Source organism: Oncorhynchus nerka, linkage group LG27, assembly GCF_034236695.1.
Source record: "Oncorhynchus nerka isolate Pitt River linkage group LG27, Oner_Uvic_2.0, whole genome shotgun sequence".
NCBI lineage: Eukaryota > Metazoa > Chordata > Actinopteri > Salmoniformes > Salmonidae > Oncorhynchus > Oncorhynchus nerka.
The window spans coordinates 73,499,550-73,517,173 of NC_088422.1; the positions used below are offsets into that span (position 1 = coordinate 73,499,550).

A 17,624-nucleotide genomic window follows, 5' to 3' on the forward strand; every position below is an offset into this window, starting at 1 on the left:
AAGCAAACCATGACCGTTTGCTGTACACTTCTCAAGTAACACAAAGTAAAAAATCCATACAATAACATTTATTAGAGTACAGATTGTCGTATATTAATTGAGAAACAATACAAGATGATTCTTATTAACACCTGGGCGAAGGACAGAGTCAATGGGTAAACAAGGTGTTCTAAAAAAATGTTAAACCCCATAAAATGTTAACACATTCAATACAAAATATACACGACTTGTTCTGGTAGTTCTTATAGTTAAATTTGATTTAAACTCCTTTGTCTGTGATAACAAAATAGTTTCTCCCTTTCTGTGTGATGGATGAGAGAAGAGGGGTGACTGGGGTTGACGCCATACCTGTAAAACACAAGCAATTACTGAGGGGATTCATTTTTACTGATTTTGCACATGGTTAAAAGTGATTGCATTCGTTTTTTAAATCTGTGAGTCTTCCCTGGCATGAGCCGGGTGCCCCGCACGAAACAAAAGTGATATAACACATGGAGTAATGAGTTAGGATTTCATGTTCACCTGCACAACTGTTTGCTATTGATATATCACCATCTACTGTCCAAAAGAAAGCTAGTTTGAAAATATGAACATACATTTTTATGGAAAATACGTTTTTTTCTGAATGATCCATCATGCTGCCATGTTGACAATGTGACCAGGTTGAGCATATTACTGTTCAATTTGAGCAGGGTACTCCGCCCTCACCGGTTTTAGCCGGTCATGTGACTGGCCATTGCCTGATTCACCCCGGTTCAGTCTAATCGAATCCACTCACTTATTAGCAGACCCTCTGAAAAGCATCAAACTCAGCACATCTGTTTGGAGAATGAGATGGACACAGTGAAAGTCTGTCATTGTTCCTCTGCCCCCTTGTGGCCATGGACAGAATTGAAAAAAGAAGTGGAGCCATATATGAGCCGTTAACTAACTATAACCACATCAAATAAAACATTATAATGCTGAGCATCACCTGGAAGCCGTGACTTCTAAACCTGTATGGAACAAAGTGCAGAGAGAGAGCTATTGTTCATAATTTGTTGTCTCTGCAGCTCTAATGGGGCACCCGAGTGGCGCTGCAGGCACTGCATCTCAGTGCTAGAGGCGTGGTTCGATTCCAGGCTGTATCACAACCATCCGTGATTGGGAGTTCCATAGGGCGGCGCACAATTGGCCCAGAGTTGTTAGGGTTTTTGGCTGGGGTAGGCCGTCATTGTAAATAAAAAATTGTTCTTAACTGACTTGCCAAGTTAAATAGATTTAAAAAACTAGAAGATGTGGCTCATTGACAGAGCTTAAAGGGGATATTAAACAAAGCCCAGCCCCAGACATACAGACACTGTACCTGAGGACACACAGTGCCTGAGTGACTCTAGGAGGTTGGTGCTGGCAAACTCCACCACTCCTCTGAAGGGCTCTTCTCTGCCTGTCAACGTTTTGTTAGAGTTATCTCGGAACTTGGTCTCCAGCTGAGAATAGAGCAGAATACATTGTCACACACAGCATAGCAGGCGCACGAGGAGAAAGCTTTTTTATAAACAACCCATAGTTCAACTTCTTGCACCTTGTAGACAGCTTTTTGCAGTTGAGGTAGTGTCCCATCGCCGAAGGCCTCACAGGCCATCTGAAGACGGTTCTCTGTATTCTCAGCCTGTTCGTTCTCTATATTGGGGTCTAAAATTAGAAAATAGAATGTCAGTGAAACATAAACTAATATTCTATTGATATCTAATTAGTTGTGGTTGTCACCATAATTATGTTCATGTATACATTACAATTGTATTTTATAAGCAGACAACAAAACATACTTCTAGGGACAGGATTCTTTTCCTGAAGAGGTTTTGGATGTTTGGTGGGGAACACCTATGAATGAATGAAAAGGTGCAGAACACAGAATCTAGTTAGTTCTATAGGCTTTCCTTGTTATCAGTAAGCAGTGGGATGGTCATGATAAAGGCTTTTATATGGCCCGTAGGGGACAGGGCCAAGGCCTACCTGTTGGTACTGCCTCGTCAGTAGGTCTCTGATGGCGATGAGGTTCCGTCCACTGAGGTGAGCGTCCTTCATAGAGCGATATCTGGTGGCCAGAACCAAGGCCTGTATGACAGAACCCAGTCTGTTAAACAGGCGATAGAGACCATAGAAACTGAATTCAAAGCACTGCAATATGACATTATGAATCCCCACAGGGCAATTTAGAAAGCATCCTTGCCTGGTTTAAAAGAGGCTTATGCTTTGAAGTCACACCGGTCACAAAGACATAAGGGGTCTGAAGATGGTGGACAGCATATGTGGGTTTAAGGTGGTAAGGCTTTGTGAAGTTGTCCCCCCAGGCAACACGTATCCATATGGCCTCATCTGTGTGTTTCTTTATTTTAATAGACACCTTGGAAGGAAAGACAAAAACAGGCATTGAGAGATGGCACACGCAAACACAGCAATTGAGGGACATTACAAGCCAATGTCCATTTTAATTAATGTTAGTTCTGTCTTTTCTACCAAGCATATAAAAGCTGGAAATCATACATACATGGCTGATGAGCTCTGTGAGGTTGGCCTTGAACTGTTCCTTGAACTGTGTCAGTTCAATGGATGGTGCATCCTCTGTGAAGAAAAATATGCTTGAAATTAACAGTAATGCTGATTAGGCTACCTTTAATACCTTGGAACTCTAATATTGATTAAGGTCCACTTTCAAAAGGAACTTTGTGAGTGTCAGTGAAAGCACCAGATACTAAATGTTGAGCAAGGTATTAGACTTTCATTTACCCTCTGCATCAAGGAGTTGGAAGCCATGCCACATACCCTGGTTTGGATTCTCAATGATATCTGGAAAGCATTGGTGAAATGTATTATCTATTACTGACAACGAAGTAGACCATTAGCTACTGAGGGGGGAATTAGTTCATTCACACTGTCAGATAACACTTACAGATCATTTCGAGTTCTGTGATGTGTTTCACTGTCAAGCCCTTCTCCTGGGAAAGATACAAGTAGAGTGTATCAGAAAGGTTGAAAGTATAACAAAAAATGTTGATTACACTTAGCCCACGATGAACTGTTAAGGTGAGCTAGTGTAACCGATGTGAAATGGCTAGCTAGTTAGCGGTGGTGAGCGCTAATAGGGTTTCAATTGGTGACGTCGCTCGCTCTGAGACCTGAAGTCGTTGTTCCTCGGCTTTTGTGGAGCGATGCTTCGTGGGTGTCAGTTGTCTATGTGTGCAGAGGGTCCCTGGTTCGAGCCCGGGTAGGGGCGAGGGAACGGACTAAAGTTAAACTGTTACACTATATTAAGTGAACAAGTTAGCTAAAGAGAACATCACATCCATCACTAGAAAGCTACTTAGATAGGTAACGTTAACTATATAGTCAAGCAGCTACATCTACCTCACAGAGAGCCAGTAGATGTTCCGTCAACACCCATTTTGGTTGTGTGAAGTCCAGCGAATGCAGGTCCTCATTTGATAGATGAGCCCACTTGCCAAGCATTGTCTGGAGCATTTGATAAGGGATTCGTCGTATCAGACGTTGTACTATACGCTTTGTAGAGTCATCCATGCTTAAAATGTTTGTTTTAACCAAGTAAACTCTTAAAACGCATTAGATAGTAAGCTAACAGCAGACACGCAAATACAAAACAAACCGCCGAACGAGAGTCAACCAATCGGAATTATTTGGTGGGTCACACTTCCCGTTTCGTCATTTCCCCCCCAAATAACGTTTACCACATATTCACATGCTTTAGAGATGTTTAGATGTTATATGGGGTTAAATGGGTTTTAATATTGTCCTAAATTATACAACAAATGTGTAAAAACAAAATAAATAGAAAACATCTGGGATTTTGTTTCGTAAAAATGTATTCTTCTTTCCACTGCCACATGCGATGGCGCCGTCTGCTGGAGAGGCATAGATGCACAGTGCTTAGGATTAATTACATTTGATGATATAGCTATAATGCATACACACTACAATCGTACATAAATATGTAATAAAATGTGTTTTATGTTCCAGTCTTGCAATGATTATAATTAGTTATTTGTTGTGTGCCCGTTGAGGGAGTGCCCGCCCACATGGGATCAACAATTAATGTGATTGGTCCACCATCCAACGGTAGCAGGTGTTGATTTGCTACTGTAATGTCAATCAGGTTATCATTTTCCACAGAGTTTACTGTCTTTGCTGTTACGAAAGAGTGAGAGACGTGTAGCTAGCTAGCATGTTACCAGCATGTCCTCCATGTATCAAATACATTACTAGGTTTACAATTTAATGCTATGTCAGAATTGTTAAACACATTTTTCAAGCTTTGTACAGTAGCTAGTTAGATGTAAATACATCGACAGTAACCTGGCAGTAATAGGAGTTAAAACAAGGGGTTGAAAGAACGTTGCATTTGCCCTTAAGTGGTATTTCTCGCTACTAGGCATTGGCAGCTAGCTACATTTGGTCAACTTGCTATCTACGATATATTCTATTCCTGGAAGATAGATATCTCAATGATATCCCAACTGAACTGGTAATATCTTTATTCGACTAGCTACCTTATTCGATTCACAGCTTTTAAGGTAATTCCAGTCTATTTTGGTAGCTACCGTACTAGCTACCAGTCTGAGTTGCACTGTAGCTAGAACAGTCTTTAACTAACTAGCATAATTTAATTTCACAACTTGGCCCCTTTGCTGCATACACATTGAGTCTATTTCAACCGGTCTCTGAATATGTAACAAAGTCCATCTCCATACAACCACAATTTTATGACTGTTTATAACAACGCTGCCAACTGCTAGCCTACTTGTTACAGTAGAGGCTGAAATCACTTTTCGGCAATCACAGCTTTGAGATTAATCAGGATGAAAGGATGGGCTTGTATGACAATTGCCACTCCTCATTGTGTCTGGTACTCTGTCCTTCATTAACCCACACAGGCAATGCTATCCATGTCTTTACCTAGACTTGTATTAGTTTTAACCTGCCCACCTGTGTTTTACACCTGTTTTCTCTTTCATTGCAGGTAAGTGTAAACAGAAAACGTATCATCCCCATGAGTTTGCAGGATGGAGAGGGACTGGGTGGATGGAGTATCCTTTAGAGTAGACACACATTACAGAAACCCAAATAGTCAAATAGTAATTTTCAGCATACATTGTAGTCACAAACATGGTTGGTATTGTTTGTCTTCCAGTATTGTTGGAGTGGTAAACCCTTAACTCAGAATGCACTCTGATCTGTCGCCTCACCTGCACACGGATGAGTGCAACATACTGATAAACCTGCTGAAGCAGTGCCACACGGAGGTAAGATATTGTATACTTGCCTGAGAACCATAGACTGGGTCATTACATGTCATTTCAGCAAGCCTTTACACCCACCATCTCAGATGGTTCAGAAATCGTTTCTGAAGTTAGAACCAGATAAGATTAGCATTCCTGAAACATTATTTTGTTGAAATTTATTTTGATTTCTGAGAAATTAAGCTCATTGATTGGCCCTTTTAATGAATAAGATTTACATAATATTCAACAAATATAGTACCCAACATCCGATTTGAATCAAACTTCTTCATACCATTGCATAAGGCATAAGGAATCCAAGAAAATGGTCAAAAGCCACTCACGGACCCACCACACCCCAGGCCAATCCCACCCCAACAACCAGTATACAGTATCAGTTTTCTGTGTCTCAGAGGTAGTATGGACCTGTGAGGCTTGGAGTATTGCTTCTTCACCCTTTGTATTGTATTCTCTGGGAATCAGGTGATGGTTTTTCCCCGTTTAGAGAAGTTATCCATTGAAGAATTATTTACCATAAATTAGTGTGAAAGTACCAGGTTTCCCCCACTAGATGCCGCTGTTCCTGCTACTGCCACCACACACTTATCCATTTTGCTGGTCTCTTGTGGTTCTTATCAAAGGCCCAGTGCAGTTAAATACGTGATTTTCCTGTGTTTTATTTATATTTCCAATTAAATAATGATGATAATGAAATGAAAATAATGAAATAATGATCATGCCCTTTAGTGTAAGAGCTTTTTGAAAAGACTGCCTAATATTTCAGCATGTTTTGGCGGTATGGAGTTTTATAAAAGAGTTCCAAAACTCTCTGCCAGTAACAGCTAGTTTTCAGGTGTGTGTGTGGCGGGGGGGTCTAAGTGTCCCCCTCCCCACTTAGACCACTTCCAGACAGTCCTAGCTAAATTCTTGCTTGAGAAGTTGCTTTTTGCTAAGAAGCTATTTTTGTTTCATTTTGACAATTTTAATGGAAAACAAACACAGTAAGTTGCTTAATTGGTACCCAGAAGTTATTTGATATTGATGTAAAAACGGCTGCATTGGGACCTTTAAGTTATTAACGTTTGTTTATGTGTAACTCCGTGTTGTTGTTTTTGTCGAACTGCTTTGCTTTATCTTGGCCAGGTCGCAGTTGTAAATGAGAACTTATTCTCAACTGGCCTACCTGGTTAAATAAAGGTGAAATATAAAAATGGATCACAACGTTTTCTTTGAAACTTAGGGTTGAAAACCAATAACTTTTGCTCATGTTTAAAATAAATAGTGTGGTCAAGCCAGTCCTCCATGAAAGCAATTCAGTTTGTCGTTCTTTTAACAACCTATTGCTTCAACCCAACTGAAATCAAATGTATTTATATAGCTCTTCTTACATCAGCTAATATCTCAAAGTGCTGTACAGAAACCCAGCCTAAAACCCCAAACAGCAAGCAATGCAGGTGTAGAAGCACGGTGGCTAGGAAAAACTCCCTAGAAAGGCCAAAACCTAGGAAGAAACCTAGAGAGGAACCAGGCTATGAGGGTTGGCCAGTCCACTTCTGGCTGTGCCGGGTGGAGATTATAACAGAACATGGCCAAGATTTTCAAATGTTCATAGATGACCAGCATGGTCAAATAATAATAATCACAGTAATTGTCGAGGGTGCAGCAAGTCATCACCTCAGGAGTAAATGTCAGTTGGCTTTTCATAGTCGATCATTAATAGTATCTCATCCGCTCCTGCTGTCTCTAGAGAGTTGAAAACAGCAGGTCTGGGACAGGTAGCACGTCCGGTGAACAGGTCAGGGTTCCATAGCCACAGGCAGAACAGTTGAAACTGGAGCAGCAGCACGGCCAGGTGGACTGGGGACAGCAAGGAGTCATCATGCCAGGTAGTCCTGAGGCATGGCCCTAGGGCTCTGGTCCTCCGAGAGAGAGAGAGAGAAAGAAAGAGATAATTAGAGAGAGCATACTTAAATTCACACAGGATACAGGATAAGACAGGAGAATTACTCCAGATATAACAGACTGACACCAGCCCCCCGACACAAACTACTGCAGCATAAATACTGGAGGCTAAGACAGGAGGGGTCAGGAGACTCTCCATGAATAGTCCAACAAATGTCAGCTTTCTGAGAGGGCTATCCGTATGTAGCAATTACCATATGAACACTTTTCCTACAAGTCCAAAACTTGGGCTAGTAACTAAAATGTTATGACAATCCTAATAAAATAATACAATTATAAACCATTGCATGGCATTCCATGTTTTTCAATAAAATTATTAGAAAATACCTCTGTATGTAGTGTGATTAGTGACATGTACCATTAAACCCAACCCAATACCATTGCCAATGCTAAAACACTATACAGTGTGTGTTTGGGACTTTTACCATTGAAACAGTTAGAACTGCTATAGCCTAATGGTTTGCTTGTTCGCCAGGAATGGCCTAACTAGCCCAGACCTTTTTTGAAGGGAATAAATCACACACACAGAGGTGCCATTTCCTGGACACAAATTAAGCCTAAGAGAAGGACAAACTGAATTGCTTTCATGGAGGACTGGCTTTAATTGTGAGGATGACCATACAATTTATTTCCATCATGAGCAAAAGATATTGGTTTTCTACCCAAAGTTGCAAAGAAAACGTGATATTTAATAAACACAAGAGACCAGCAAAATGGATAAAAGGTTGTGGTGGCAGTAGCAGAAACAGCGGCATCTAGTAGGCAAAACCTGGTACTTTCACACTAATTTATGGTAAATAACATCACAGGGAATACATTACAAAGGATGAAGAAGCAACAGCAGCTCCATACTACTTGTCAGACATTTAATTTTTATTTGACCTTTATTTAACTAGGCAAGCCAGTTAAGAACAACTTGTTATTTTGAATGACTGTCTAGGAACAGTGGGTTAACTCCCTTGTTCACGGGCAGAACAACAGATTTTTACCTTGTCAGCTCAGGGATTCAATCTTGCAACCTTTCGGTTACGAGTCCAACGCTCTAACCTCTAGGCTACCTGCCACATAGAGTACTGTATCCTAGTTGTTGGGTTGGGATTGGTGTGGAGGTCTGGGTGGCTTTTGATAATTTTGTTGGATTTCTCATGCTAGGAAGAATTATGGTCCAAATCAGAAGTTAGGTATTACACTGAAAAAAATATAAAAACGCAACAATTTCAAAGATTTTACATTTACAGTTCATATAAGGAAATCATTCAATTAAAATAAATTAATTGGGCCCTGATCTATGTATTTCACATGACTTGGCAGGGGCACAGCCATGGGTGCCACACCCACTGGGGAGCCAGGCCCAGCCAATCAGAATGAATTTTTCACCACAAAAGGGCTTTATTACAGACAGAAATACTCCTCAGTTTCATCAGCTGTCCGGATGGCTGGTTTTAGACGATGCCGCAGGTGAAGAAGCCGGATGTGGAGGTCCTGCGATGGTGTGGTTACACGTGGTCTGCGTTTGTGAGGCTGGTTTGACATACTACCAAATTCTCTAAAACGACATTGGAGGCAGCTTATGGTAGAGAAATGAAGATTGAATTCTCTGGCAACAGCTTTGGTGGGCATTCCTGCAACCTACATGCCAATTGCACATAGCCTCAAAACTTGACATCTGTGGCATTGTGTTGTGTGACAAAACTGCACATTTTAGTGGCCTTTTATTGTCCCCAGCACAAGGTACACCTGTGTAATGATCATGCTGTTTAATCAGCTTCTTGATATGCAACACCTGTCAGGTGGATGGATTATCATGCCTAAGGAGAAATTCTCACTAACAGGGATGTAAACAAATTTGTGCAAAAATACGCTTTTTATGCATATGGAGATTTCAGTGATCTTTTATTTCACCTCATGAAACATGGGACCACAACTTTACACCTTGCGTTTATATTTTTGTTCAGTATATATTTATTAAAGATTATATGAATCCTAGAAATTAAAATGGCCAATTAGGGTGCAATCAATTACCTTAATTTCTCAGCGATCAAATTATATTTCAACAAAGTAATGTTTCAGGAGTGTTAATCTAATATGTTTAACCACAGAAACAATTTCAGAACAATCTGAGATGGTGGGTGTAAAAATCCTATTTTTTGTGCTTTTTGAGGTGGAACGACTCAACAGCGTCTAAGAACATGTCCCACATAGACCTCCACCTGAAAGATCTACTGTATTGCTCTACACTAGCTGTTCTAAACTAATGTGTAGGAGCAGTCAAGTATAGCTACACTCTTACCCGTCAAAAACATGTTGTAATGTCTCATCCTCAGCACAATGTCAAGAAGTTCTTTGGTCATTGCAATGATATGGACCGTGCCATGAGAGCTTGTTTGAAGGACGAGGTGAGGACTACCAGCAATTTGGTTTTAATTCACAAGGGATGCCTCACCAGATGACTACTATTGTCATATTTCATTGATGGGAGCACTTCGGTATTTTCAACAATGTGTGTGTGTTTCTCTTTCTGACCAACAGCGAATTGCAAAGAGGGAGAAAAGCAAACAACATGCTAAAGAGATGAGACAGAGGCTGAAAGACGGCCCTAAGGAAGACTTCTGAATGGCAGTAGACTGAGCCGATGCTCTAGGAAGGGCCACAGGAACTGGGTATTGGAGGACTTGGGATTTACTGGGGCCTACCATGAGAAGCCTACCTTACTGCCTGGACATCTGGCCACAAGAGGTCTCTCATAATGTCGGTTTCAGTATGTGTGTTGAATAGTGTTGGGTGGATTGTCATAGACAGTGGTGGATGATCATTTCGCTACTCAGGGATCAGAGTTTCGAGGACTGCTACCCAACCCCCTGCAATCATGGTTGATTGCATATTTAAAGTACTTAACAAAATAATTGTTTTAAATTGTCTGCGTTTCTGACTGGGGAATGGCAATGATGATTGAACACTGGATTTCTATTGAATAAAGTGTATCAAAACACAGAATTGCCTTGTTATTTTCATATGGGTAGTCAGCAGATGCTTTACTTATATGTGAAAGCTCCAAGCTCACAGGACATTTCATTCATTTACAAATGTGTCAGTGCCATATTCACAGCCTTATCCTGTTAAGGCTAGGGCTGATTTCAATGTTTTACTGCTAACCTACAAAGCATTACATGGTCTTGTTCCTACATATCTTTCCAATTTGGTCCTGCCGTACATACCTACACGTACGCTACGGTCACAAGACCCATTCCTCCTTACTGTCCCTATAATTTCTAAGCAAGCAGCTGGAAGCAGGGCTTTCTCCTATAGAGCTCCATTTTTATGGAATGGTGTGTATCCATGTGAGAGACGCAGACTCGGTCTCGACTTTTAAGTCTTTATTGAAGACTCATCTCTTCAGTAGGTCCTATGATTGAGTGTAGTCTGGCCCAGGGGTGTGAAGGTGAACGGAAAGGCACTGGAGAGACGAACCGCCCTTGCTGTCTCAACCTGGTCGGTTCACCTCTCTCCACTGGGATTCTCTGCATCTAACCCTATTACGGAGGCTGAGTCACTGGCTTACTGGTGCTCTTCCATGCCATCCCTAGGAGGGGTGCGTCACTTGAGTGGCTTAAGTCACTGACGTGATCTTCCTGTCCGGGTTGGCGCCCCCTCGGGTTCGTGCCGTGGTGGAGATTTTCGTGGGCTGTACTTGGCCTTGTCTCAGGGTAGTAGGTTGGTGGTTGAAGATATCCCATAGTGGTGTGGGGGCTGTGCTTTGGCAAAGTGGGTGGGGTTATATCCTGCCTGTTTGGCCCTGTCCGGAGGTATCGTCAGACACGGTCACAGTGCCTTCCGACTCCTCCAGTCTCAGCTTCCAGTATTTATCCTGCAATAGTTTGTGTCGGGGGGCTAGGGTCAGTCTGTTATATCTGGAGTATTTCTCCTGTCTTATCCAGTGTCCTGTGTGAATTTAAGTATGCTCCCTCTAATTCTCTCTCTTCTCTCAGAGGACCTGAGCCCTAGTACCATGCCTCAGAACTACCTGGCCTGATGACTCCTTGCTGTCCCCAGTCCATCAGGTCATGCTGCTGCTCCAGTTTCAACTGTTCTGCTTGCGGCTATGGAACATTGACCTGTTCACTGAACGTGCTACCTTGTCCCAGACCTTCTGTTTTGGACTCTCTCTCTCTACCGCACCTGCTGTCTAACTCTGAATGATCGGCTATGAAATCCAACTGACATTTACTCCTGAGGTGCTGACCTGTTGCACCCTCAACAACCACTGTGATTATTATTATTTGACCATGCTGGTCATCTATGAACATCTTGGCCATGTTCTGTTAAAATCTCCACCCGGCACAGCCAGAAGAGGACTGGCCACCCCTCAGAGCCTGGTTCCTCTCTAGGATTCTTCTTAGGTTCTGGCCTTTCTAGGGAGTTTTTCCTAGCCACCGTGCTTCTACACTTGCATTGCTTGCTGTTTGGGGTTTTAGGCTGGGTTTCTGTACAGCACTTTGTGACATCAGCTGATGTAAAAATGGCTTTATAAATACATTTGATCGATTGATTGATTCACTCAAGTCCTCATCGGATGATTGTTCATATCCAGCTTCCATTCGTCCTGAACAATCCACTGTATTTGTTATCACAGTAAATAAGTCCTTTTTCAAAGCAGGCCGTTTTGACTCACCTGAGGCCTATTCTCAGCTGTGGTCGATTGTTATTGGTCTGGCACTTCAGTCAAACGAATAGTCTGGCTCCCACCCAGTGTGTGTGTGTGTGTCAGAACACAGAGGGGAAGCATCTGGACATACATAAGGTCAGTGGATCTTCCAGAGAAACATAATACAATGACCATCTATACAGCAGTTCGCACTAGGAATAACATGCACTTTGTAAATGTTAAGTGATCATCATCTTAGTTATGCAGAATGAAACGCTACAGAGACACAGCCATGGTTGGTATTGCCTAAATCCTGAATGCATTCTACTAGGTAATTGTGTGGAACATTGTAATATTTTATTCAGAGCAAACATCCCCCCTCCTTTTCCTGTCTGGATGACTCACAGCAGTTTAGCATTAGGCCTCCAGTCATTTCTGGAAAGCAGAGTGACGGTGAAAAGAATGCTGAAGAGGGTTATAGTGAGAGTGCCATAGAGGAGCAACCCATTCATGTTTATTTTATGTGGTGTGTTTCAATGGAGAGGAGCCCAAGGACAGATGGATGCTCTTTTAGTTTGTATTTATCTGATCCAAATGATGTGTGCTTTTATCCAAACAAGGACATTGATACTATACAAATGCAGCGAACAAAAATAAAGTTTGTAGGAGTGATGACTAAGTAGGAACAAATGTTTTTAAAACACACAACAAAAACACCATGTTTAAATTAATGTCATAGTTTATTCAAAGCAGCTCGATCCCCAAACTCTCACAACATATGGATACAGCATCCTACAGACAAAAGATACAACTTCTAAGGCACCCCGAGGTGAGATTTTAGACGAGAGAAAGGAGTAGAAACTCAACATGTAATAGGTTTGTAAATGCTTGGAAGATGCATAGAAACATCATATGGTGATGATAGGAGTTTACAAACTAAACCTAAACACATGGCTTACAGTGCCGGTCATCATTTTCAAGGATAAGTCCTCAACAAATGAATTATAACGGTTTTACTTCAAATGATTCATTCAAACACAATGTTACTCTATTTGGGTCCTGGGAGAGCAGCCTGGTCTCAGACTATACGTAACAAAGTAAATGTAAACTGAGATACAAATTTGTATGATATGTTACGTTTGGTATTGTTAGATAAGACAGATGTTTACTTAAGGCAAACATGAGTTTGTGTGGGGTGGATGGGTTGGTGTATAACATGAACGTCTAGCAACCTAAAGGTTGTGAGTTCAAATCTCATCACGACCAAGTTTAGCATTTTAGCTAATTAGTAACTTTTCCGCTACTTTTTAGCTAGTTTGCAACTACTTGGCATGTTAGCTAACCCTTCCCAAACTTTAATACTAACCCCTAACCTCAGCTAATGTTAGCCAGCTAGCTAATGTTAACCACCTAGCTAGAATTCGGAACATGTACATTTTGCAAATTCGTAACATATCATACGAACGGTTGATGGACATCCACAAATGAATACATACCATACAGAAGTAACATAGCATACTAAATGGAGTGTATGGGTTTACATACATAATAAGACAAAATACACTTGAGACCAGGTTGGGGAGAGGTACAGGCAAAACTCAAATCTTGAATATATTAATATACATTTAATCTTACACTATACTTTAGCAATATACTGATCAACACGCAAATAATACATCAATTAGGGAAATTCAGGGAAAGTGTTATTCAAATATAATTGGGAATGGTTGATTAGAAATTGATAGAGCTTTGATTTGTCAGAGCTGTTAAGAGCAATATTACTTTAAATGTTTCAAAGTTTGGCATAAAGTGGTTATCAACAGCCTTTAAAAATAATGATGCTTCATGTAACCATGTTTTTGGTGTGTGTCTGTTGTGTCACCACTATCACACAGGGCAGATCTAGGGAAAAAAGCAATTTACTGAGAATATCTGGAACAGAAGATAAGAGAGAAAGAGATGCCTCTGGGGAAAGGGAAACATTATGGCACTGTAGCCCCAAGGGGAACTTGAGCATTAACTTTAAATAAATACAAATAATAATTGTGCAAGATTTCTAACATTGCTTACTATGGCAATACAAAACATACCCTGAAATGTAACATATTTTGACAGGCAACACACGTATCTACAATATTGTACATGCATATAGTTACACCATATAACACCTACATGGTTCATATATGTATACAACTGCAAAAACCCACCACTTCCTGAATGATACATAACAATTTCCACAAAACTACATTTCATTATTGGGTAAACCAAAAATAGTTATCCATACATACAATATATGTAGATATACATTTCCCATTTCCTGAAGCCATCATCACATGCAGGTATTATCTGCTTCAGCTGCACTACTACTGCATCTTCACAACACAGACAGCCAATAGACGAAAAGTGCAGTGATTAATTTGGGACAAAACATCTTTCTGTGGTTACAAAAATACACAATGTCTCACTAATAACTGATTGCAAGGTAATATCAAAATAATTATCTGTCCAAATATCATAGCTACACTCTTCACAATGTAATATACATGCCAATATAATGAACGGGGTATCAAACCCTGGTCGTCTTCACGATTCAAGACTGCAGTAGCCCACTGAGCTAAAGGCCGGGCATTAGCTCTGGGAGCCAAAAGAAGTCTTCAGGTCTCAGGCAAGGTTAGTCAACACAGAAAAGTAGATAAGCAAACCACTCCCGCTACACCTTTGCACTGTAATACACGTCATATATGTACCTTGATGATAATGATGACGCTGCACTTGTTGCTGCTGATATAATAACGATGACATAGGTCTCACCCCCATTCTCTCTTTCCTCCCTTTCCCAGGGAGAGGTCTCCTTTTGATCTATCGACAGTCTCCACATTCTAATGAAGGGATGCAATCAGACAGCTCTGGTTCTCTATGGGAGTGTTGGTCGTGGTCAAAGAGGGCCCTCCTTCACATTCACATTCAATCAGAGGTCAAACACCCTTACTGACAAACCAAATTGAATAAACACTTCCAAAAGAGCATCGCAAAATGGTCTATATAAATCCAGAAAGAGTTCACTGTCAACACTGCCCATTCACAGTGACTTCCCACTTAAGGGTGTGTATCATTGGGCATAAACTACCTCTAAATCTTCCCCTGTGGCCCTCCTATTACACCACACCTAATTCAATGGACAGGTTTCACTTCAATTATTATTTACTTCTTTGGCCAGGGTTACTGCATTGTAAGGTGAGAAAATCTATGTTTCACTCTGACCTCAAGCATAGCATTGATTTTCACTACACCTCAGAGCCCAGGAGGACACTTCCCCTCAAAACAGAAAGACTAAAGCAAGATACAAAAAAAAACAGCAGACTAATAGAAAATATATACACATGGTATGCTTTTAGGATCAAACCTAAATACATTTTCAAATAAATAATTGAACAATGACAGCCATCAGATGAGCTCTTTTGCCTCCACGCACTCCCACAACATTCTGCTGCTGTGTATCCGTTTCCTGAAGAGCCTTGTTCACGGTCACTGGACTCCCAGTAGGCCATTATGAACGCAGAATGAATCCTCTCCAGAAGTTGATGCTTTGCGGATCCCCTCTTACAGGCAGGGACGTTGAGGGATGACCAAAGTAAAACAAACATTGATGGTGGTGCTCTGCAGGCCCAGATGTTGACGTGCGGAGCTAAGGCCTCGGAGACTGGCAAACTACGCTCTGCTGGTTGTTAAAGAAGACTGTTGGTAATTGAAGATCAAAGCCCTATATCTTCAGGGATGTTGCTCAGTAGGTAACTGAAGACCAGATCTCGTGGCCCATAGATATTTCTGCAGCTGTGTGGAGGTGAGAGGTCAGAGGTCAGTTATCATACACCTTGTTCTGCAGGTAGCTGAAGAGCGCCTCCAGTCCCTTGGTGGAGCACCACAGCTGTTTGAGCATCTGACACTCTTTCTCATTCACCTCCTCCAGAACCGACTTCAGGATGCTCCGCACCAGGCATTTAGACTCTTCCAGAACCTTCCACACACAGGGTCAAACAGAGAGTAAGAGGCAGCCTGCTTCATAGATCGAGGCCCTTCATTTTTACACACTTGATCTGGCAGCATTGTACTGTATTAGTTACAGAACCCATGCACAAATATATATATATTTCCCTTTTCACTTATTTGTGGTTTCTGTATGTGGTTAGATAATATTATCTAAGAGTTATATGCAATTTATAGACCAATGCTCCTGGCAGGCTCCTAGCTCAAGTCCTGGGATATAGCATTTCAGCTCAACATGACTATCTCTATGTCAGAAAAGCCTACCATAGCACTGCAGGTGGACATCTCCTTCACGCGCAGCATCACTTCCTGGTTGAACGTGGTTGGCCAGAATACCTGTGACACCAGGCCCCGGCTGCAGGCTTCCTGTGCCGTGAGCTTCCTCCCGCAGAACAGCATCTCATTGGTCTGTCAGGGTGAGAGGCGGGGACAGGGAGATAATTTTTTTAAATGTACAACAAGGTAATATAGATGTAAAACTTTGAATAGTTAGTTGAATCGTGTTTTACTGCAGAGTTTGAAGAAAAATCTGCACAGGTGACCAGGCAACCAGACTCACCAGAGCCACTCCCAGGATCTGGGGGAAGGTGTAGGAGGAGCAGCCAGAGGGGGTGAGGCGGAGGGCGGCACAGGGCGTTTGGAACCAGGCCCGTTCGCTGGCCCACACCACGTCACATAGAGGCAGGATAGCGGCCCCCAGGCCCAGGGCAGGCCCGTTGATGGCCACCACGATGGGCTTCTTAAAGTGGATAAACGCCAGCACAAAGTCTCTGGGAGAGGAGACACAAAACAGTGATTATAAACTATACAGTACAATATGACTGTCTTTGTGCTTATTCATGCTTATCCTGCTTTAGGCGAATCAGGGCAAGCAGACTTAGTTTAACCTCTCAAGGGTACATGGGACGCTAACATCCCACCTGACCAACATCCAGTGAAAGTGCAGGGAGCCAAATTCAAATAACAGAAATCTCATAATTAAAATTCCTCAAACATACATGTGTTATACACCATTTTAAAGATAAACTTGTTTTTAATCCCACCACAGTGTACAATTTCAAAAATGCTTTACGACAAAAGCATACCATGCGATTATGTTAGGTCAGTACCTAGTCACAATAAAACACAGCCATTTTTCCAGCCAAAGAGAGGAGACACAAAAAGCAGAAAGAGATCAAATGTATCACTAACATTTGATGATCTTCATCAGATGGCACTCATAGGACTTCATGTTACACAATACATGTATGCTTTGTTCGATAAAGTTCATATTTATATCAAAAAATCTCATTTTACATTGGCGCGTTGTTATGTTTTGCCTCCAAAACATCCAGGTGAAAGTGCAGAGAGCCACGTCAATTTACAGAAATACTCATCATAAATGTTGATGAAAATACAACTGTTATGCATGGAATTAAATATATACTTCTCCTTAATGAAACCGCTGTGTCAGATTTCAAAAAAGCTTTACGGGAAAAAGCACACCATGGAATAATCTGAGTACAGCGCTCAGAGACCAAAACAAGCAATACATATACCCGCCATGTTATGGAGTCAACAAAAGTCAGAAAAAACATTATAAATATTCACTTACCTTTGATGATCTTCAGCGGAATGCACTCCCAGGAATCCCAGTTCCACAATAAATGTTTGTTTTGTTTGATAAAGTCCATCATTTACCTCCTTTTTGTTCGCGCATTCAG

At 41.4% G+C, this 17,624-nt stretch overlaps 3 protein-coding genes across 9 annotated transcripts in view; 1 reads left to right on the forward strand and 2 right to left on the reverse strand.

The window, feature by feature from the left end:
• Positions 1–53: 53 nt before the first annotated feature.
• On the reverse strand, positions 54–3,678 carry LOC115112394 (centromere protein N). Its single transcript, XM_029639425.2, has 10 exons — positions 3,388–3,678; positions 2,933–2,978; positions 2,770–2,829; positions 2,531–2,604; positions 2,213–2,386; positions 1,996–2,097; positions 1,809–1,863; positions 1,565–1,674; positions 1,346–1,469; positions 54–348 (listed from the first exon to the last, which is right to left on the reverse strand). Exons 1-10 carry the CDS (start codon positions 3,556–3,558, stop codon positions 260–262), a joined length of 1,005 nt encoding a protein of 334 aa, XP_029495285.2. The 5' UTR covers positions 3,559–3,678; the 3' UTR covers positions 54–259.
• A 489-nt stretch (positions 3,679–4,167) lies between these two features.
• Positions 4,168–10,229, forward strand: LOC115112395 (COX assembly mitochondrial protein 2 homolog). Of its 6 annotated transcripts, none has more exons than XM_029639427.2 (5): positions 4,168–4,568; positions 5,015–5,081; positions 5,227–5,297; positions 9,560–9,631; positions 9,765–10,229. In XM_029639427.2, the coding sequence occupies exons 2-5, from the start codon at positions 5,045–5,047 to the stop codon at positions 9,846–9,848; spliced, it is 264 nt and encodes an 87-aa protein (XP_029495287.1). In that variant the 5' UTR covers positions 4,168–4,568; positions 5,015–5,044; the 3' UTR covers positions 9,849–10,229. The 6 variants fall into 6 exon arrangements, with proteins under 6 accessions (XP_029495287.1, XP_029495286.1, XP_029495293.1 ...); XM_029639426.2 differs by having other exon boundaries at positions 4,168–4,519; XM_029639433.2 differs by lacking the exon at positions 5,015–5,081 and having other exon boundaries at positions 4,169–4,568; positions 5,186–5,297.
• Positions 10,230–12,598: 2,369 nt separating this feature from the next.
• Positions 12,599–17,624, reverse strand: part of LOC115112397 (chromodomain Y-like protein 2) — a 50,731-nt gene continuing 45,705 nt past the window's right edge. Inside the window, exons 5-8 of one of the 2 annotated variants that reach the window (XM_029639436.2) lie at positions 16,481–16,691; positions 16,186–16,329; positions 15,836–15,892; positions 12,599–15,708 (exon numbers count right to left, since the gene is read on the reverse strand). In XM_029639436.2, coding sequence (XP_029495296.1) covers positions 15,646–15,708; positions 15,836–15,892; positions 16,186–16,329; positions 16,481–16,691 — 475 coding nt within the window. In that variant the 3' untranslated portion in view covers positions 12,599–15,645. Of the gene's footprint in view, positions 15,893–16,185; positions 16,330–16,480; positions 16,692–17,624 lie in introns of both variants that reach the window. The other variant, XM_029639435.2, reaches the window with a different exon arrangement.